Source organism: Chenopodium quinoa, unplaced genomic scaffold (assembly GCF_001683475.1).
Source record: "Chenopodium quinoa cultivar QQ74 unplaced genomic scaffold, ASM168347v1, whole genome shotgun sequence".
Classification (NCBI taxonomy): Eukaryota; Viridiplantae; Streptophyta; class Magnoliopsida; order Caryophyllales; family Amaranthaceae; genus Chenopodium; species Chenopodium quinoa.
In genome coordinates this window covers 2,191,735-2,213,907 of record NW_018745240.1, presented here as the reverse complement: position 1 = coordinate 2,213,907, position 22,173 = coordinate 2,191,735, and the positions used below count along the sequence as shown (strand labels likewise).

Genomic DNA, 22,173 nt, shown 5'->3' with positions numbered 1-22,173 from the left:
CGGCTTTGGGACCCAGATACGATTAAACTTCATTTGTTTTGTGTGGGTTTTGTTCCTAATTACTATGAGTGGATGTGTCACGGGGAAGGGTTTCCGACAATTCCTGCAAGTGGGTCCAACGAATATCGTGCAATGGTTTTCGATGCGTTTGGTCAAAGTCAGGATCATGGGCATTTCGAGCAAGCTAGTGTTTTATCAGAGGAGGAGCCTAATGCCCAAGCTAAGCATTTTCTGGATTTGTTGAAGGCTTCTGAAAGGCCATTATACGCAGGGAGTTCGTTGTTTGTGTTGGAGATGGCCGCTAGAATCACAAGTCTAAAGTGCGAGTATAATCTTCCGCATAGATGTGTCGATGGGTTTGTTTCACTTCTCAGTGAAGCAATTCCTAACAACAATCAAATGGTCGACACATTCTATGAGGTGAAAAAGATTGTGAAGGGCTTGGAACTGCCTCATGAAAGGATTCACGCTTGTCCGAAAGGATGTATGTTGTTTTGGAAGGATGATGCCCAGTTGTCTACATGTAGGGCGTGTGGCAGCAATCAATACAAGCAGACTTCCAAGGGTAGCCTAGTGCCTTTGAAGGTTTTGTTTTATTTCCCGATCACACCCAGGTTGCAAAGGTTGTTTACAACCAAGACTATTTCGGAGGAAATGACATGGCACTCGAAAAATCCTCGAGTGCAAGGCATTATGACACACCCTAGTGATAGTGAAGCTTAGAAACACCTGGACAACTGCTTTCCAAAGTTTGCCTCCGAGCCTCGTAATGTTCGGCTTGGTTTGTGTACAAATGGTTTTGCTGCTCATGGCAAGTTTGGGGAACAACATTCTTGTTGGCCTGTCATTTTGACCCCTTACAACATGCCTCCCTCAATGTGTATGAAAATACAATTTATGTTCCTTTCGTTGCTCGTTCCTGGTCCTAAAAGTTCTAAGGGCAACTTGGATGTGTACATGCAACCGTTGATTGAGGAGTTGAAACAGTTGTGGGAAGTTGGTGCACATACGTACGATATTTCCATGAAACAGAATTTCAATCTTTGAGCAGCCATCCTATGGACCGTTAGTGACTTCCTGGCTTACGGTATGTTGTTCGGTTGGGCCAATCTGTTAAGAAAGCTTGTCCATATTGCATGGACAAAAGAAAAGCATTTTGGCTAGAAAATGGTTGTAAGGTGTCTTGGTTTGATTGCCACCGCCAGTTCCTTTCGACGAATCACCCTTTTCGGAATAGTAGAAATGCGTTATGCAGAAACAAAGTCGAAAAGGGTGCCCCTCCACACATTATGTCAGGAGAGGAGCTGTGGGAATGTGTGAAAGACCTTCCGAAGGCTACAGATGGGCCTGAGTCACTTCAACGCCTCAAAAAAGAAAAGAAGGGGTGGTTCAAGCAAAGCATAATGTGGGAGCTTCCATATTGGAAGCATCTGCTTCTTCGTCACAACCTAGATGTCATGCACATTGAAAAGAACTTCTTTGATTAGTTATTTCACATTGTAATGGCTGTGAAAAAGCAGACGTGTGACACGCCATCCGCTCGAAATAACATTGCCAAATATTGTAAATGTCCGCAGCTTCATCTTCAGCAGGATGATAGGGAAAAAGAGTTCATGCCAATGGCTCCATTTGCTCTTGACAAGGCTCAGAGAAAAGTTTTGTGTGAGTGGGTTAAACAGCTGCGGTTTCCTGATGGTTACGCCTCCAATTTGAGCAGATGCGTCGATTTGCAAGCATGTAAGCTCCACGGAATGAAAAGCCATGACTGTCACGTGTTCATGGAGAGGTTGTTGCCTATTGCTCTGCGGGAATTGCTCCCTTGCCATGTTTGGAATGCAATAACAGAGATCAGCCAATTCTTTTGCGATTTATGTTGCTATACAACAACGGTTAGTGACATGGAGCGATTGGAGAATAACATAGCTGAGATACTGTGCAAGCTTGAGAAGGTTTTTCCCCCTTCATTCTTTAACTCCATGGAGCATTTACCCATTCATTTGCCATATGAAGCGAAGTTATGTGGTCCTGTGCAATATAGATGGATGTATCCGTTCGAAAGGTAAATCAAAGACCCATGCACATCCTATTTCTTACATCAAATTCAATGTAATGTCGTGTTTATATATTTACATAAATATGATTACAGGTTCCTCAACCATTTGAAACGAAAAATTGGAACAAGGCTCGAGTTGAAGGATCCATTTGCAATGCTTATCTCACCGAAGAGATAGCAAACTTCTGCAGTAACTACTTCCAGGCGACGATTGACACTAAAACACGAGATCTCGGTCAAAATGTGAATGCCGACGTGGACTCCATAGTGGACGACGCTAAAATTCCAGAGTTGTTCAAGGAGGATAGTGGTCGTGTGTCAACTGAGGGCAAAACTCGGTTTTTGGATGAAAAAGAACTGGATTGTGCTCATCTGTTCGTGTTACGAAACACCGGCATTCTTGGTGAATACGAAAGGTATAACATAGTTTAGTAATGAAGTGTAGTTGGATGATATGATCATCTGAAATGATTACAATGTTTATTTACATTAATTTTGGCCTCGTAGGAAGTTTGAGGACTATGTCCTTAGTACTCGACCTTATCTGCGTAGAGAAGAAGTAATGGAGAAATGCGAAGCTGAATTCCCTGATTGGTTTCATCGCAAGGTGATGTCCACTGTCTAAACGTAGGATAATTATGATTTACTATTCGTTGCTATTTAATTTACTCATTTAGGGAAGTGTGACGGTTATATTTAAAACGTTTATAGGTTATTGAGGAGGAACAAAACTCGGATGTGCTGCGAGCGTTGTGCATGCGCCCTTTCAAGCGTGTTCGAACTTGGAAGCAGATTTTTGTCGGTGGCTTTAATTTCCATACATATGCCCATGGCAAGCACAAATCTACGATGAATTACGGGGTGTGTGTATCAAGTGAGGATGGTGGAGAGTACTACAGCATTTTAGACGACATTATAGAACTGGTCTACACTGGTCCCGAAAAAGAGTACAAAACTATTTTGTTTAAGTGTAGTTGGATGGATTGTGGTAGGGGAATGAACATACATGAACAATACAAGCTTGTCGAAGTGAATCATACTAAGAAATACCCCAAGTACGATCCCTTTGTTTTGTCTTACCAAGTGACTCAAGTGTACTACGCATCATACCCAAGCCTGAAACGGGATCGAATACAATGGTGGGCTGTTTTTAAAACACAAGCGAGATCAGTGGTTGATGCTCCGGTGGACTTAGAGTTCTTGCAAGCACCATCCCCACAATTACATGCAACACTTTGCCCACCGAATGATATTCCAGACTATGTCCAAGATGATGATGATGAGGAAGATGACGATGGCTTTGTTATCTCGAGCGATGAAGATGATGAATCTAGCATCAACTCCAGTGATAGTGACGAGGATGATGATATCGATGTATAATTAGATGATAGTAGCGATGATTCCAGTAGTGATAGTAGTAGTGATGACATTAATGAATCTGGGAATTTGTTACACTCCTTCTTTGAATTTGCTTATTCTTGTAAAATAGACAAATGAATTGGTCTTTTAATAAATTGATCATTACTTTTACGCTGAAATGTTATTGCATTGCCCGAGTCCCTTGTAACTTATAATATGCTATAATGTTATTATCAACAATTGCAGGTGATCATGGCGGGTGGTAAAGACACAGGTAAACGGAGAATGCAGATCGACAATTCCAATGATGACATGGAGGATGCTTATGATTTGGATAATACTCAGGAGCCGACTTCCAGCTCATCACGAGGTCAGACTCATGAGCGTTCACAGTTGCCGCTACTAGACCCTACTGTGCTCTGGTACGTACATACATTTTGTGCATTGGGATTTGAATATTTTTTAAAGAAAAAAACCTATTTATTACCTGTAACAAGTTTTTCAATACTTGTAGTTCATGATCATCTAACTTTGTGGTTTCCTCATTGCATGTAGGTTTGACGACAACAAGGTCAGGATTGCGGTATCCGGGGCAATAACCGGGTACTATCGAGAGCCTTGGAGGAATTACGGCGAGGTGGATGCAGCAACCAAGGAACATTGGTGGAACTTATTCTGCGTAAGCTATTATAAACTTAATTGAAAACATGTTTTTTAAAAATGTTGAGCTAAATTTGGAAATATGACATAACGTTTATCAATTGCAGAAGGAATTCACGTGGGCACCTCAGTTGACCGAGGATGTGAAGCACACGTTTGAAAAGAGGCTTGCTACTCGGTTGCGTGACATGTTCTACACAGTCACGCACAAGATGAGAGGCGCAAGGCCATCCTGGCTCATTGAGGACGTCCACAAGAAGATGATGGATATTGTTGCCGCCGATCCAACTTTCAAGGCAAGGTCGTTCCAAAACAAGAAGAACAGGAGGGGTAGGTCAATGGAAAGTCCGATTGAAACTACCCAATATCAGGGTTCGATGTCAGCTGTACAACATGCTAAACGAATGGTAAGTTTGTTGAATATTCCTTTTAAATTGGAGGGTCGGGTTTATTCTTTTGTACAGGTGCTCTAACATTTAAAGTTTATCATTTTCTGCATGTATAATCAAAGGCGGCAAAGAATAAAGGGCAGCTCCCAACAGCTCATGAGCTGTTTATGAAGACGCACTTCAAAGAAGTGACTGGGAAAGGCACGGTACCAGCCAACACCAAAGCACAACATATTACGGTATTAACTTCAATAACACCTACAACTGTTATATGCATGTTATAAGAAAAAACTTAGAAAATAGGTTGTTTTTGTGATTTGAACGCATGTGCACCTAAAATTACCTATAATATGCATGTTATGAGAAAGAAATGGTTCATTAGGTGAGAACTTTAGAAAATAGGCAAGGGATTGGTCATTTAAGGGTGAATTGGTTGAATTTTGGTCTTTAAGGGTCCCAAAACTTAGAGACTTGGTTGTATTTGTGATTTCAAGGCATGTGCACCTAAAACTACATATAATATGCATGTTATGACAAAGAAATGGTTCATTTGGTGAGAAATGTAGAAAATAGGCAAGTGATAGGTCATTTAGGGGTCTATTGGTTGATTTGTAGTCATTTAGGGTCCCAAAACTTAGAGAATTGGTTGTTTTTGTGATTTCAAGGCATATACATCTAAAACTACCTATAATATGCATGTTATGACAAAGAAATGGTTCATTTGGTAAGAAATTTAGAAAATAGGCAAGTGATAGGTGATTTAGGGGTCTATTGGTTGGATTTTGGTCTAATTCGCTCTCAAAACTTAGAGAATTAGTTGTTTTTGTGATTTCAAGGCATACACAACCCTAAATACCTATAATAGACATGTTATGACAAAGAAATGGATCATTAAGTTAGAATTGTAGAAAATAGGCAAAGGATAGGTCATACCTCAAATTATTGGCATACGTTGTGTTTGGTTCGACAATTGATTTTTTTTTCTTTTAAACTAAAGAGTGGCATGATCGAGATGTAAAAGGAAAAATTGCTCATTTTATTGATGAAAGAAAGGTGAATAAAACATATAGAACTACGAAATGAAAATCTTATGCTATATATAATATGGGGAATGGAAATGAATCATGAAATCTTGCACGAAGGACTCGTCGTGCGTCTTTTATTCATTACTTCTTGCCGCTTGGAGGGAAATGAAGTTTGTTTGCATCAACCAAGTCTTGAATGGCATCTTTTAAATTCCAACACTGTTCAGTAGAGTGACCCCTTCCTTGGTGGAACTTGCAGTGAGCATTAGGGTTCCATTTGGCACCCTTTTCTTCAGGTTTCGGCTCTGGAAATGGCCCAATAGGTGTAATCAATTCAAGCCTTGACTATAGAGGCGATCAAAGGCAACTTCATAAGTCATTCCTAAAGGAGTGTAAGTTCTCCTTTCCTTGGGAAATGGAGCATCAAGAGCTATAATTTCATTGAGATCAACCTGGCTTACATTGTTAGTAGTATTTTCAGGCTTAGAAGACAAAGAAGAAGGATGGCCGCTCTTCTTGTTTTTCCAAGTATTATCGTTATTACTACCAGCAATCTTTGATGCCAATATCGTATACAGCTTTGAAAGTGTTCAATGGCAGGAATTTGAGATGTTGTCTGTACTTGTGAGTCAAATTTTGAATTAAGAGACGAACCATCTCTTTTTTCCTTTGGTGGCTCAACCATTTGCGCATCTGTTTCTCTCCACCTACTTAGATAGGCAGTAAACCCTTCATTTTCTTTCTGCTTAAGGATAGAAAGCTCACGTTCGGAAGTCTTGGTTTGAATGTTACACTTGTAACGATTCATGAAACTTTCAATGACATCTTGCCAAGTTGCAGTGTACTTGGCATCTAGAGAATAAAACCATTGTTGGAAAGCATGCTCTAAAGAGAGAGGAAACACCGTAGGGAAGAGTGCCACATCTAATCCCTTAAGAGCCATGGTTGCAGTGAAGGCCTTCAAATGGAATATTGGATTTTCAGTAGGTTTGAACTTGGGTATGTCAGAAGTGGAGAACTTTTCAAGAAGCTTGTCCTTCACAGCCAAAGCAGTGGAAGTTTTTTCCACGTAGGTGAACACTTCAGAAATTTTTCTCACTTGTTCTTTGATCTTGTCAACTATAGCAACAGGACTTTGGTTTGTTCCATGGTATTGACCTTGGTGGTAAGGGTTTGCATCATGGCAGAGAGTGCCTCGATGGACTTGTGAATTCTCTCAAGATCTTCTTTAGTGGCCATTGGAATGAGTTGAAAGTAGACTAGAGATGGTGATGGAGATGATCTTTTTGGAGACGATGGTGGTTTCCTTGCACGCCTCTTAGGTTTAAGAGGTTGTTGTGGTAGCGACTCAAACCGCACCAATCTACCCCTGCTCCTTAAACAAGTATTGTGAAATAAAACAAATTCACTTAATGGTTTGACTCACTACTCAAAATGGGAAAGAAAGGGGGAAAGATAGAAGTTTGAAAACTGATGAGAAGAACTCCACTCATTTTTTATTATGACGGAAAAGGGAGACACATGCATGAACCTAGTATACGATCATAAACGACATGGTGCACGACTCGTGTCGAAAAATAAAGTGTGTGGACTATACTTGACTCGTGAATGATTAAGTAATGTTATATGACTCGTGGTATGATCACATGGCTAGACATGTAAACATTAACAAAACGACTGACGCGAAGACCAAAATAGCACGGAAGACCAAAATATGGGCTGACTGGACTTGAACCTGTGTACTGTGGCACGGTACTACTGTCGTGACACGGAAAATTGTATCATTGTGCGGTACAGGTTGCCGTGACACGGCGCTGATTGCCGCGGCTCGGCAATATTGCCGTGGAACGAGGCTCTTTTGTGCATTCTTTATAGTTTTTTTTTGTCAATTTTAAATTTTGCACTAATTACTAAGTGAGTATGGTCCATTGGCATTCGTTAGTCATAAAAAAAGTAAACCACAAAGAACGATTGTTAAGGTTAGAATTAAAACAATCAAGTATGCACACATAGGGCATGTAGTCATGATGATGCAATGAAGTTCGCAACCTAAGGTCAAGTTCTATGTTCCACTATGGTCAAGTTTTACTTGGGTGTCAAAAGGGTACCATGGTTAAGAGTTTAGACGCGTTAGCAAGACAGCCTCCCTTGAGGGTGTATGCTAACGGGCGGCTCCACAAGTTCGTGATAAATCGAACTCGACTCCATGGTTTAATTTGGGTGGATTTAATAACTCGGATGAACCCTTATTGTCATGAACGTTTTCAGGTTGATAGAGCTTAAATCCCCCAAAGCTAAGACGTATGTAGAACACATACGATTTTTCAGAAAAAACGAAGGAAGCTAATAACGAGAAAAAGGCAGAACCACTGAAAGAATTTCAAGAGCGCCGTGCCACGGTACAAAATACCGTGTCATAGTATTCTGCGCCATGTCATGGCAATCCTGCCGTTGCGCGGTGCTCAGAAAAGTTTTTGAAGTACCTCTGCTTTTTCGACCGCAATCAGGTTAATCGATTTTTCCTACGAGGCGAACCTAAATACAACGTTAAAACGTCAATGCATATGCAAAAATGCCACATTAATCACAGGAATACAATTCCATAATCTTTCAGGTCTCTTTCACTCATCTTAATTAAATACCGATCACTCAAATCAATTAATAACCAAGAATCCTCCCCGGTGGAGTCGCCAAATTGTAGGCGTCGTTTGAAGTGCGCCTACCTAAGCATGGTGTGAATTTGCTTGGCACTCATAGGAAGAAGGAATTGACATACGATTAGGGGGAAGATTAGGGACAAAACAAAGTAGGGAGCCGCCAACAAGTTTTTAAGGAACTTGTAAACCGTTCACGGATCATTTAAGGCAACCATGAATAAGGGACAACAATAGGCAACAACGATTGAGCCGTGAAGGTTACACCCCATTCATAATCCATGAAATTACTAACTCCATATGGTTCGGAACCACTAAAGGAGGATCGAGGATGATGGTATGAAGTGAGTCATGGAGTCACATTCGCCCGTATTGGCCTCTACTCGATTCTTATTACGAAAGGTATTTTCTGCGATCTCAAAGGCATACAAACAAAGATTCAATTTGCTCCAAACTAATATTAAGCTAAATTGGTTGAATGTTAATGCAACATATAATTCTATGTGACCACTTGATTAAACAACAAGATTAAAAAGGAACCTAAACCCGTAGTCCAAATTATCTTATTCATCGTTATATTCAATTACATATTCCCTTTTACATGCAAAATGGTAATCAATAAATATAATAAAATCAACATTAGCATTGGAAGCAATTTAACCATACAAAATGACGATTAGTATATGAAAAACATAATAAAAATTGTTAGAAATATAATAGGAACAAAAGGAACATGATTCCTTACTTTGATTGCTTTTACTTGCAACTATAAAATAGTAAACACATTAGTAACTTCAAGGAAAATAATAAACAATAATTAAATTAAAATAAAATAAAGTAGAGTTGATTTGGGGCCAAACCCTCAATCAGTTATACCTTTCACGCCTTGGTTTAAGTTTAGCGGGAAAAGTATGGACTCCGGGGTGTGCTTAGGGAATGTATTGTGAAAGAATAAGGGAGGCAAGTGTTTAGGCTAAAGCATAAGAGAGAGAGAATTATTTGGTGCCCCGAAACTGAGAAATCAGCCTCGTATTTATAGAGGAAATGAGAGGGGTGAGGTCCGGAACCCTAGAATGGAAGCGCTGCGGAGAAATTAAACCTAGAAATTGCCGTGACGCGGAAAAAACTGCCGCGGAGCTGTAGAAATTGTCGTTGCGCGGCAGATATTTCTATGGCGCAACGTTTGTGTTTTCTGGAATTTCGTCTGAGTTCATTTTTATCTTTTATTTTGCATTAAGTACGGGATAATTTAAGCGTCGTTTCAGTGTTCCGGACTTATTTCAGGTTTAGGGTTTTAATATTTATTATTCGGGCTTAATTAATAAATGAAATGAAATGAATTAAAAGGGTTTGGGCCGAAATGGGGGTTGGACTATGCTTGAATAAACATTTGGACTGAAAATGTGGACTGATTTGTTGACTGTGTTTGATTGAATATGGATGTTAAGCACTTCCGAGATTATATACTTGACTTGACCAATAATGGCGGTGAAAGGTCGTTCATCATCGTGTTTGGTTTTTGGGAGACGTATGTTTTGTTTGGATGGATTGGATAAGGTGGATTAAATGAAAATGGGATAGGAGTTCAAGCAATTCTTGCAATTTGATCAATTGGCGGTAAAAGGTTAATCATCACCCGGTTTGGGTGATAGTGAGTGATAGCTCAACTGGTCAGAGCTCCGCTCCTAATTCCAGGGATCTTGGGATCGATTCTCATCACCTGCCCTTATGGCTCTCTAAATACCAAAAATCACCCAATTTGGTTTGTGGAGACACATTTAGTTGTCTACAGTTCCCACTCTCTCTTACTTTATCATTTCTCACTTCTTCAATGTCCCCACTCCTTCTGACATCCCTTTTCTTTTCAATAAAATAATACCCCCCACTATCTTTTCTTACAATTCTTTTTTTTATCTTCATATCAATCTCACTAACATTTTATTTTATTAAAGTCAATAAGACCTCCATCAGAAAACTCTATGTCGGTCAGACGTGTCATTTAAAAAAAATGGAGGGTGTATTAATACTTGTACACCCTTTGTGTTTTAATAAGGTTACACTTTGACCAAACCCACATGCCGAGACACGACTTTGACCAAACACCCATGTCGAGACAAGAGTTTGACCATTATTTTATCTAATTATATATTAGTAAAATAATAAGAAAATTAATATTATGAAAGTATACATTATCACAAATCCAACAATGTATTATGCAATAAAATTTGTTTTTTTTTTATATATTAGTAAATTAGTTTTTTTATATATTAGTAAATTACTCAAGTCAAAACCATTATATAAATTATAAAAAAAATCAAAAGTGTAAAATTTATTTACACACGGAGCCAGTATCTAAGATCTGAATCAAATTTCATCGAAATGAATTGTTTGATTCAAACCAAAGATAGATAAAATAAAACTATATGAATAAGGTCAAAAACATGCGCTAGTTTGTTAAAGAATAATAAGGCCAACTAACGACAATCCAATACCAAAATTTTGGTTAGTGATTTGAATACTCATGGGTTTGGATTTGATCCTTAAAGAGAGGCGGAGTTACAATAGGTAAGGTTTGGCCCACTAACATTGAGTATGTGGAAACCAATAAGATTTGACAGAAGGGAAAAGAATAAGAAATGGGTGGAGAAAATAAGCAAGCCAACAAAATCACAACCATACGTTAATTGAGAGGCTATCAATAATCTTATCTTCTGTTATTTTTCTTTATGGCTTGTAATATGACTTCTCTTATGAACATTACAACATCATCTTATTCTATTTCTACTTCTATTGCTTCACTGCTCTTGTCTAAATTGTTGCTGCTAGGAGAAGAGCATGGCTTCCAACATGCTCTCCATTGCCAATCCGTCTCTCCGGGTTATTAATTCTTTTTAATCTTTCGTTTTTCGTTACCTATTTAATAATATAAGACAAGTTAGCTAGCTCATTGTTTATCGATGATACTTTAGACGATCAACAACGAAAACATAATGCTGGTGATCAATGTCTATGTATCATCGGTTACAATGAGTGTCACATACTAGTTGAAGTGTCGCAGTGTGACATTATACATTTATAAGATGTAACACTTTGATTAAGTCGATACAATGACTTAAATTATAATATTTTTTTCTTTTTGATATGGTATGACAGGTTTACAACAAGGGATTCTCTGAATTTGCTGGTCTACACACTTCATCTCTTCCCTTTGCTCGCAAGGGTTCTGATGATTTGGTCGCTTTAGTGGCCTTCCAGACTAATGCCGTAAGTTTTCTTTCTTTTTTGTAGGCAAGTACGTACTATGTATGTAACAAACTAACAGTTGCATTAGGGAATTTTTATTCTGGAATCTAATCGTGCACAAAAGCAAAAGTACAACTTTCTTTAATTCTTGCTGTTTTAAAAGTTAATTTTTGATTTACTAGTGGAAGATTAGTTAGCTAGTGTGATTGTTTACATATTCCCTCGGTTCAACAATGTTCTACTCAGGTATTATAAATGTGAAAAATTTTAACCGAAATTTTGTAATTATATACTGTATAGTATATTAAAAAATACGCATTGAAGGCCACATAAAAGACAAATAAAAAAAATTTCATGAAACGAAAGAAGTAAATACATTGTTTAATTTGTTTCTTTATTAATGTGTGAATAATATGATACATTTAACTAGAACCATTTGAACTTTAATGTCACATAAGTTTAAATTATATTGTCAACTATCAACTTGACTATTGTTTCAAAACAAGAAAGGGCTAATTTATCAACTAGATAATCAGAAAATATAAATCAAATGACAGTTTTTGTAAATAAGTTAACAACTTTACCCAATTAGCATGACATTTTTCATAATAGATCAACAAGTGTGAGGATCACGATTAATAGAAAGTTGTTGACTTACTTACAAAATTATCACTTAATTTGTATTTTTGGTTTATCTTATTGATGAAGTTTAGTTTTTTCTTTTGAAACATACATAAGGTATATATTTCAAGGTTTTAAATTAAAGTAACACAACTTTTCTTGATTAGTGACATTTAACACTTCTATAGTCCGACTATCCTTTTCTTCTTAAGTTTTATTCACTTTTACTATTCTAGTTTCGTCAACCTTTTATTCATATTTTTATCAACTCCCTCTTTACTTAGTGGGACCCAAATATATTTGATAATTACTCTCTATCGCTCTCTTTGTATATGAGTGGTACATAATCGTGAATGACAACTAATTAAGTTAATTAAAGTCATGGGGTGGTACTTTGGGATTGAGACTTATACACATCATGTCGTTTGTGGCTCTCTTTGAATCTTTGCTCCAAATTTCAAGTGCAATATTATTATTTTATGATGTATGTAACGTATTAATGATAGAGGGATAATTAGTTCTATTTCCCCTGTTCAAGTTAACAATCATATAGGAGAGTATTATGCTACATACATTGCCAAGGCTAAATAGCATAAATTTTGGGTTAAAAAAAACCTGAATCCAAGTCTTCTTGCATTCTTAGCTAACAAGTTGAAATGTTTCATGCATTGTTATTAGGTTGGTGGAAACAGAAGTAGCCAGAAAGGTGTTGTTGAGGCAAAACTCAAGGTAGCAATCAATGGATTCGGAAGGATTGGAAGGAACTTTCTAAGGTGTTGGCACGGTAGGAAGGACTCTCCCCTTGATGTCGTAGTCATCAACGACACCGGAGGTGTGAAACAAGCTTCCCACCTCCTCAAGTACGACTCCATCCTTGGCACATTCGACGCTGATGTTAAGCCATCTGGGGACAATGCCATCTCTGTTGACGGCAAACTCATCCAAGTTGTTTCTGACAGAAACCCTTCAAACCTACCTTGGGGGTTAGTGTTCACTCTACATTATAAAACAATCTTTCCTGTATGTTATAGTACTTTGTTTCCCCTGTTTGTTGATCAAATTATTTTTACTTATACCTGTCTATTTTTTGATTAAAACGATTTTCATTGATCATTGAAAAGGCGGCCTTAGGACTTTTTGTTTATGATCATTGCAAAACATACACTGTTTGGGTATGAGCCTTCGACGTTCTGATATTGACAAAAGCAGAGTTACTGATGTATTATCTCAGATTTAATTGCAACATTTCTGTTGCCATTACTGATGTACATTGCATAAATGTTGGTTATATTGTGTGGTGCAGGGACTTGGGCATTGACTTGGTTATCGAGGGTACAGGTGTGTTCGTAGACAGGGAGGGTGCAGGGAAGCACTTACAAGCAGGGGCAAAGAAGGTGTTGATTACAGCCCCTGGAAAGGGAGACATACCAACCTATGTTGTAGGTGTCAACGAGGAAGGTTACAGTCATTCAGACACCATCATCAGTAACGCTTCCTGTACCACTAACTGCTTGGCTCCCTTTGTTAAGGTTCTCGACCAGAAATTTGGTACGTATATTCATTCATTCACCCTATCAACTCTTGAAGGCCTTTTCCTAATAGACAATGACTACTTTTCAAAGATAGCTCTATTACATATTATGTGCTATTTTTGGTATTATTTGTGAGATATAAAAAATTCAAAAATTGCACATAATATGTAACGGAGGTAGTAATTACTATGATCATTGTTATAGATGTTATTCATGTTAATCTCTATAAATATATACATTTGACAGGCATCATCAAGGGAACCATGACCACCACCCACTCCTACACTGGAGACCAAAGACTCCTCGATGCTAGCCACAGGGATCTAAGACGTGCAAGAGCAGCAGCCTTGAACATCGTCCCAACATCAACTGGTGCAGCCAAGGCTGTTGCCTTAGTCCTCCCTAGTCTCAAAGGCAAGCTTAACGGAATTGCTCTTCGTGTTCCTACCCCCAACGTCTCTGTGGTAGACCTTGTCGTCCAAGTCACCAAGAAAACCTTCGCTGAAGAAGTTAATGCTGCCTTCAGAGAGTCTGCTGACAACGAACTCAAAGGCATTCTGTCAGTCTGTGATGAGCCTCTGGTGTCTGTTGACTTCAGATGCACCGACGTTTCTTCTACTGTCGATTCTTCCTTGACCATGGTTATGGGAGATGATATGGTGAAAGTTATCGCATGGTATGATAATGAATGGGGTTACTCTCAAAGAGTTGTTGATCTAGCTGACATTGTTGCTAACAAGTGGCAGTAATTGATCATTTGCTAAACAAAACAAACTCACTCTCTTTGCCTCATTGATCATGCTTAGTAAAATGATCACCAATTTTCCCATGTTGTTAGTAATTGTTTTCTTCTTTTTGTAATAAGAGATCTTTTCTAAACTTGTATAGGACAGAATTCAAGTATTCGTGCATATAAACTAATTATTATGTGGGAGAAACAAATTAATTCCTTGGCCTTGTGGAAGATGGGTTATTGCTTTATATCAATGTTCTTGACTTCTTGGTAAATAGACTGCCCTTTCTTATCCTGCATTTTAAGAATTTGTCCTTATTTACCGAACTATCATGCTGTTGTGTTGTTTAGAAAACAATAAAAATGACATACAAGAGACACTAGAATATGAATGATCACTCAATAAGTCAATAGTCCCTTTTATACATATTACATACGAAGTATATTTTATTTTTTGACATGAGCTTAACCAAACAAAACAAAAATAAAAAAAACATCAAAGTTGCTTGCTTGAAAGAGACAGAGATGTATGTAAAGTTATGAATATCAAACACCGTGTAAATTAGACTTTGAACACTTTCATTCGGATCACTATAAACTTCTCCCCTGCAACCACGGGCTCAGTTTAGCCATGAGAAAGTGAAAAACTGTGCGTTTTGTATGAGCTTTCATCCATTCTAAGGCAGCTATATGTATAACAACATCGATATTAAATTAATAACATGATGCATTAGCCTTGTGTAGATTGCTAAAATGTGGCAACTAATTTGACATCACAAGTTAACAATACATGATTAGCTCATTCACCATTACTTAACAGTCTATGCCACGATATAAGAGTATAATTGTGTTTGATTAATGTGGAACAAGTAAGTGTAAAATAAGAACGAGAAAAGCAATAAAGAAAATAAACAAAGAACACAAGGATTTATGTGCTTCGGTCAAATTAGACTTACATCCACGGGTAAATGGACTTGAGAGCTTTTTCACTATAATGGAGAAAGAACAAGAGAATAACACAAGAAATCCTAGATCTTAATGGCTCAAATTAAAAAAGGTGTGATCTATTTGATCACCTAAAGAGTCCTTTTATAATACAAGGAGATCCTAATAAAGCCCTAAATTGTTCCCCAAGTATATCTTAATAACTAGCCGTCATAAAGAGAAATTAAATTTTTAAGAAAATCCTTTACACGGACTACATGGTCGTGTGATGAACCACACGGCCGTGTAAATTGCTAAGTAGTAGCGTAGCGGTCATGTATCATGAGCTCCATGGCCGTTTATGTACTTGGTCACCAATTCAAGGTACATTCCAATAGTCTAATTATAAAAAAAAAAAAACTATCCCAAAGCATTCGGTATGATATAGTGTCATTACAACATAGTGTAATTACAACATTTTTCAAGAAAATTTGTCTGAGTGGTCCTTTTAAGTGGTCCACTTTGTGGTAAAGGCCCTTTAAATTTATAAAAAAAAGTGACAATAAAGATCATTTTATCCCACTTAGGTGGTGAAGAGGTTTCTTTGACCGGATTCCAGTCATTTATTTTGTTTTTCAGCAAAAAAAAATTACGTGTATATGTCTTATACGTGACCTCTTAAAAATGATTTTAAACTTTTTACCTTCTGTTTTTCCTTTTCCTTACAACTGAACTTAATTTCCTATTCATCCTTCCTCTCTTCGAATCCTAATACTCAAGAAGTAACAACAAACTTCGATCTTAATCCCTCTCATTATAATTAAAGGCAATTCGAAACATCTCAAATGAAAACCCCTTTTGTTAATTATATGAATTTATTTATTACTGTTGATTCATTGCATTTTCAATTTCGAGATTTGAAATTTGGATTTTCAAATGTTTCCTTATAATTGCACCATGTTACCCCAATATAGGGGTGGGACTTTTCAAACCGAACCGTGAAACCGCCTGTTACCGAACCGAACCATCACGGACCGATCCATTTATAAACCGATAAATACAAACCGAAAACCGAACTGAACCGTTCAATATCAAACCGAAACCGAATTGAACCGCTCAATGTCAACCCGTTACGGACCGTAAACCGATAACAAACCAAACTGCGCAAATCCGAACCGAAACGAAACCGAACCGAATGGTTTATAAACCCGTTAATGACCCGAACCGTTTATAAACCGAAACCGTTTAAACCGAAAAAAAAAATCGTTTAAAACGAACCATTTGTAACCCGCTAACCGTTTAAACCGACCCGTTTATGAACCGAAACCGTTTGAACCGCACGTATAAACCGAACCGTTATAATCCGCTAACCGTCTAAACTGAACTGCCATAATCCGTTAAACCGTTAAAATCGAACTGTTTTCGAATCGCAACCTGTTTAAACTGATCCGATTACAAACTGCTTAATTCAAACTGAATTATTTACAACCTAAATGGCTAAATAGTAAATACAATTAATGTTAATAAATGTAGATCTAATCAAACGGCTTAGGTTTATACAAAGGTTTATATCACCTAGATCTAGGCCAACGACATTATTAATATCGTTTTAGATTACTTATTTATTTTAATTACAAGATATATCATTTGTATAATTGTATCATTTTCATTCCAGTAATAATGCTAGTCCACCCAAATTATCTTCATTGTTCCTTGATATTCATGATCATCTAATAACACTCAAAGCCTCAAAGGTAACATAAGATTGGAGATGTATGAGATTGCGTTACACAAGTGGCATAAGCATTAGAATATTATTGTACTAGTCAATAAGGCGTACAATCATTCACATTATCACTTTATAAAACTTTCTTATACAAGTATTTTGTAAAGGGGAGGACTAAAATGTTTATAAAACACATTTTTTTAGCTTTTCTTAAATTAAACCAGATATATTAAGTAAAAGAATTTTAATAAATACGGAGGCATCCCAAATCTGTAGCCACAATTATTTCATAACATTTCCACAAATCCAGCAGATAAATAGCATTAAAATTAGAGTAATATCAACAAGCAATTAAAAAAAGTCACCATTTTCATTGATTAAAATTCACAATACATATACCAATACATAATGAAACTACTATCACTACTACCCAGATTAGATTTCAGATTTATCAACTGAAATATCATCAAGTTTAGGGTTGCAAAAAATGATACATGATAAGATGAAGGGAGGAGTGAGAATGTGAGTGATTTGGGAGCAGAATCTTGAAGCAGCAGCACAGCACCCAAGAGCAGAGGAAATAGCAGCAACAAGCAGGAACCAGCACACGCAATAACAGATCAGCAACTTATCAGAAGCAAGGAATAATATAAGCAGAAGGGACTCAGCAGGGGTCTTTAAAGGCTTGAGTAATAGCGTACTCAATTTTTAAAACACTAACAAAATACAAATTAGAAGTGGGATATTCGGTACCAGAAAATAACACAGTTATATCATTAAATGGCTGAAGGAAATCACAGATTTTTTGAATGGTATCCCATTCATCAGCATCAAGTCTATAAGAAATACCCAAAAACCTACTAGTATATAGAATCAAGGCATCCTTAGCTTCTAAGGCTTTTCGGAGCATTGTATAAGTGACATTCCAACGAGTCACAACATCAAGACATAACTTGCCATTAAAAGCAGAGTCTAACTCAGACAAAGCATTCTCAAATTGAGTTAATCTAGAATCAGAAGCATCAATATATTTAACAACCTCACGCAATTTTTCAACACTTTCATGAACTTCTTTTAAACCTCTTTGAACAATAAGATTTAAAACATGAGCTGAACATCGAACATGAAAGAATTTCTCATTACAAGGAAGAGGAGAGCATTGCATTAATTCTTTTTTCAAATATTCAACCATAACATCCATAGAACGAGCATTATCAACGGTCATTGAAAAAGCCATACCTTGAAGGTTCCACTCTTTAATCAGTTTAAACACAAACTTTCCAACCTCAACACCAGTATGGGGAGGGCAACAATATCTAAAATTTAAAATTTTAGACCTAAGAGACCAACTGTTATCAACATAATGAGCAGTCAAAGTGAGATAGCCTCGGTTAGTACATGCAGTCCACAAGTCACATGTAAAGCTAACTCTACCAGAAACATTAGCCAAAGACTCATGCAACAAGGATTTATATTTATCATGCTCAGCAATAACATAATTTAACATAGTTTTTCTACAAACATGTTGCACCTTAGGATTCAAATATGCATGAAGTTCCCTAAGGTATTCATGCTCTACAATATTTAAAGGATATGCATGGCAGATTATAGCTTTAGCAAACTTTTGTAAATAAGTTTTTTGATCAAATTGTGATTCGTTACCGGACTGGAGACCATGCTTTTCCAAACATGCATTAATATGAGCTCTACAAGTTGAAGTACCCGCTTTACGAGGTGCTTTATATTCTTTGCCACACAAATTACAACGAGCATAATCTACCTTTTCATTACCTATCGTCTTTACAAAAAAAAGTGTAATGCTTCCATATACCTGCGGTTCTTTGACGTTTATTAACAGAAGGATTGATAGTGCCGATATTACTAGCATCATCAAGCGGGACAGAGGCAGCTTGAGAGCTAATAGTATCAAAATTTGATTGCCTCTCATAGTCAAATTCATCATACTCGCGAGACATGACTGAAACAAAAAAAACAGCATTTATAAGTACCAAATTAAGTGACGGATTCTACTAATAGTGAGCAATTAAGCATGCATTGTCTCATGTGACTGACATATGTGTACATTTTAAGTACTAACTTTAAGCCAATCATACAAGTATACATTTTAAGTACATACAAGTATACTAACTTTAAGTATTAACTTTAAGCCAATCAGACAAGTATACATTTCACTGGACTTTCCTGAGGTAATGGTAACAAACTAATAGAGGCCTCAGAAAAACTAGGCCCATTTAATAAATGTTGGACTTGGGCAGAATGTAAAAAGTATGATATTAGGCACAAATGCACAATTATTTTATAGTCCATTACTTGGAGTTTAGTTTCCAAAAAAAAAAAAAAAAACACACACACACACACAAAAACTAAATTTGAACAAAAAAAAAATCCTCATATCATACTTCCCACAAACAATTCTTGGATTAAATTGGGATTTGGGACATAAATACACAACATAACACTAACTAAAACTACATGTTACATTGAATTATAATATATGCTTTTTTTTATACAAGTATCATATAGTATAAACCATAAAAACCCCCATCAAATTCATATACTCAACATCATGATCATATACACAGAAAAATAAAATTTCACAAAAAAAAAGCACAAAATAACGAAATATACATTGCAGAACAATTAATGAACAAAAGATCGAAACTTAGAATAAGAATAAAAAAAATACCTTATACCGTGAGTAGAATATGACAGATCTACAAAAAAAAAGAAAAAAAAAATTAAAACTTCAAAAAAAAAAAGCACAAATTAATTAATTATACATAGCAAAAGAAAAAAGAAAAAATACCTTATACGGTTATACACTTATACCGTGAGTATAGTATGACAGATCTACAAAAAAAAAAGAAAAAAAAAATTAAAACTTAAAAAAAAAAGCACAAATTAATTAATTATACATAGCAAAAGAAAAAAAGAAAAAATACCTTATACGGTTATACCGTGAGTAACTGAGTATAGTATGACAGATCTACAAAAAAAAATAAGAAAAAAAAAGATAAAACTTCAAAAAAAAAGCACAAATTAATTAATTATACATAGCAAAAGAAAAAATACCTTATACGGTTATACCGTGAGTATAGTATGACAGGTCTACAAAAACAAAAAAAAAACAAAAAAAAATTAAATCTTCAAAACAAAAAAAAAAGCACAAATTAATTAATTATACATTGCAAAAGAAAAAAGAAAAACTACCTTATACCGTGAGAGAATAAGACAGATCTACACAAAAAAAAATAAAAAAAAAAATTAAAACTTCAAATAAAAAAGAACAAATTAATCAATTACATAAATTGCAAAAGAAAACAGAAAAAATACCTTACCGTTCGCCAATAAGGAGATTCAGATGCAGAGAGATGATGAAGAGGGAGATTCAGAGGTGTGAGAAAGTTAGGAGATTCAGAGGCGTTAGGAGAGAGAGAGATGGAAAGGAGCAAGTTAGGAGAGAGAGAGAGAGCCGTTTAGATTATGATGAAATGATCAAATGAGGCGTGCTACTGCTGTTGTTAGGTTTAGGTTAGGTTAAAACTTCTTCCCCTAATCTAACCGTCCATTTCCAATCTCAATATCTCACCGTTCATTTCAATTTTATTTTTTTTGGTAGTAATTAAGGATCTAGAATCTTCATACATCCAACGGTCTTGTTTTGTTTTGTTCTTTTCGAGGTCTTTTTGACCGTTTATTATTATTTTATTTAATTATTTTTTTTTTGATACTACCGTTCATTTTTTTAAACATATTAAATATTATTGTTAATTATTTATTTTTATTATTATTATTTTGAATTTTTGACTTTTGAGGTTTTATTATTATTATTATTATTTTTATTATTATTGTTATTAATAATGTTATTTTTATTAATATTGTTATTTTTATTATTATTGTTATTATTATTATTATTGTTAGTATAATTTTTTGTTAATATTATTATTATTACAATACTACTACTATTAATCTATTATTACTGTAAGTAATTTATTACTTATAAATTGTAAGAAACGCAAATGTTTCAAAATTGAAATTGATTCATTACGAGTTTACGACATAGTTAATGTACATCAATATCTATCATCTCTATATGTATATAATTAATCAACTATATATTAATATATATGATCGGTTTAGGGTTTAGGGTTTTAAGTTTTTTGGGTGGTTAGATTTTACATCATGCATCAAATCATCCTAATATAGTAAGTTTTTTTGGGTCCGATGTCTGAATGAGTTTAGTTAGAGCATTACAAAAGATTTCGACAATGAACGAATGATTTTTTGTACAGATGCTGTTATCTTTCATGTTTAACCGTTAACTAAACAATAGCCGAAACTATTCTCAATGTACGTAGCATGTCTGTTGCCATGAAAAATATATTTAATTTGATATTGATCCGACCATACTAGCTAGTTTGCTATTATATACATTTAATTTGGCAATATTGTTAGTAGATTTGATATACCGCACGCTATCAAGTTGACTGTGAATAGAATCTAAATTATCTAATGTATGTCATTGTGGTTCGACCTACTTGATCAAACTCATAATTAAACTGAACATCCTCTTTAAGTTTAACCGGTAAACATAAATCATTATATATGTGAGTATGTGACTTTAAATGTAATAAACTAATTAATAAGACTAGTAACTAATAAGTAATAAACTAATAACTAATAAAGTAATGAAATCTAACCATTGTTTTTCATGGGCATTCAATTTAATTGTTATGTATTTGACTATTTGTACATTAGTATTGCATAATGATTTCATCACCACTTTAGTGATTTTGTGATTTCGTCCATTTAACTTACTAAGTTGTTTGAGTTAGTAATCTAAACAAAGTAACAAACTAAATAAGTAAATAACTAATCCATTTAATCTCGTTTAACTTATAAGTTATAAGAAATGCAAAGTTTGGAAATTGAAATTGATTCAATACGACATTGTTAATGCATATCAGTATATGTATTATGTATATGAGTATATCATATGGTACGAATGTACGATTGGTATCATACTATCATTGTCTCGTTGAATCGTTGGTATCATGGTATGTACGTATAACGGTATAAACCGTATAATCGATAAACATATATGATTATTAAAACTTAAAAGTTTAAAACACTTGTTGATTGATCTAATTGAATACTTGTACATTCTTAATTATCAATTTATCGTATTCTAAGTATCAACTCATTAAATCATGGTCATGACGCGATCTTTAAA

The 22,173-nt window shown here is 35.6% G+C and overlaps 1 protein-coding gene and 1 long non-coding RNA gene across 3 annotated transcripts; one reads left to right on the top strand and one right to left on the bottom strand.

Moving 5' to 3' along the window:
* Positions 1–10,860: 10,860 nt before the first annotated feature.
* Positions 10,861–14,544, top strand: LOC110711214 (glyceraldehyde-3-phosphate dehydrogenase A, chloroplastic). The gene is made up of 5 exons (XM_021889592.1): positions 10,861–11,017; positions 11,294–11,404; positions 12,683–12,987; positions 13,308–13,552; positions 13,783–14,544. Exons 1-5 carry the CDS (start codon positions 10,976–10,978, stop codon positions 14,283–14,285), a joined length of 1,206 nt encoding a protein of 401 aa, XP_021745284.1. The 5' UTR covers positions 10,861–10,975; the 3' UTR covers positions 14,286–14,544.
* A 5,132-nt stretch (positions 14,545–19,676) lies between these two features.
* LOC110711178 lies at positions 19,677–20,659 on the bottom strand. 2 transcript variants are annotated; one of them, XR_002509299.1, is made up of 5 exons: positions 20,274–20,659; positions 20,151–20,177; positions 20,013–20,048; positions 19,883–19,926; positions 19,677–19,790 (listed from the first exon to the last, which is right to left on the bottom strand). It is a non-coding gene; the product is annotated as an uncharacterized LOC110711178 (long non-coding RNA). The 2 variants fall into 2 exon arrangements; XR_002509300.1 differs by having other exon boundaries at positions 20,279–20,659.
* Between the last annotated feature and the right edge of the window lie 1,514 nt (positions 20,660–22,173).

Coding starts and splice junctions, on each gene's coding strand:
- LOC110711214 (XM_021889592.1), top strand. CDS start 10,976: ATGGCTTCCAACATGCTCTCCATTGCCAATCCGTCTCTCCGG. Junction 11,018..11,293: donor TTGCCAATCCGTCTCTCCGG/GTTATTAATTCT, acceptor ATGGTATGACAG/GTTTACAACAAGGGATTCTC. Junction 12,988..13,307: donor CCTTCAAACCTACCTTGGGG/GTTAGTGTTCAC, acceptor TGTGTGGTGCAG/GGACTTGGGCATTGACTTGG.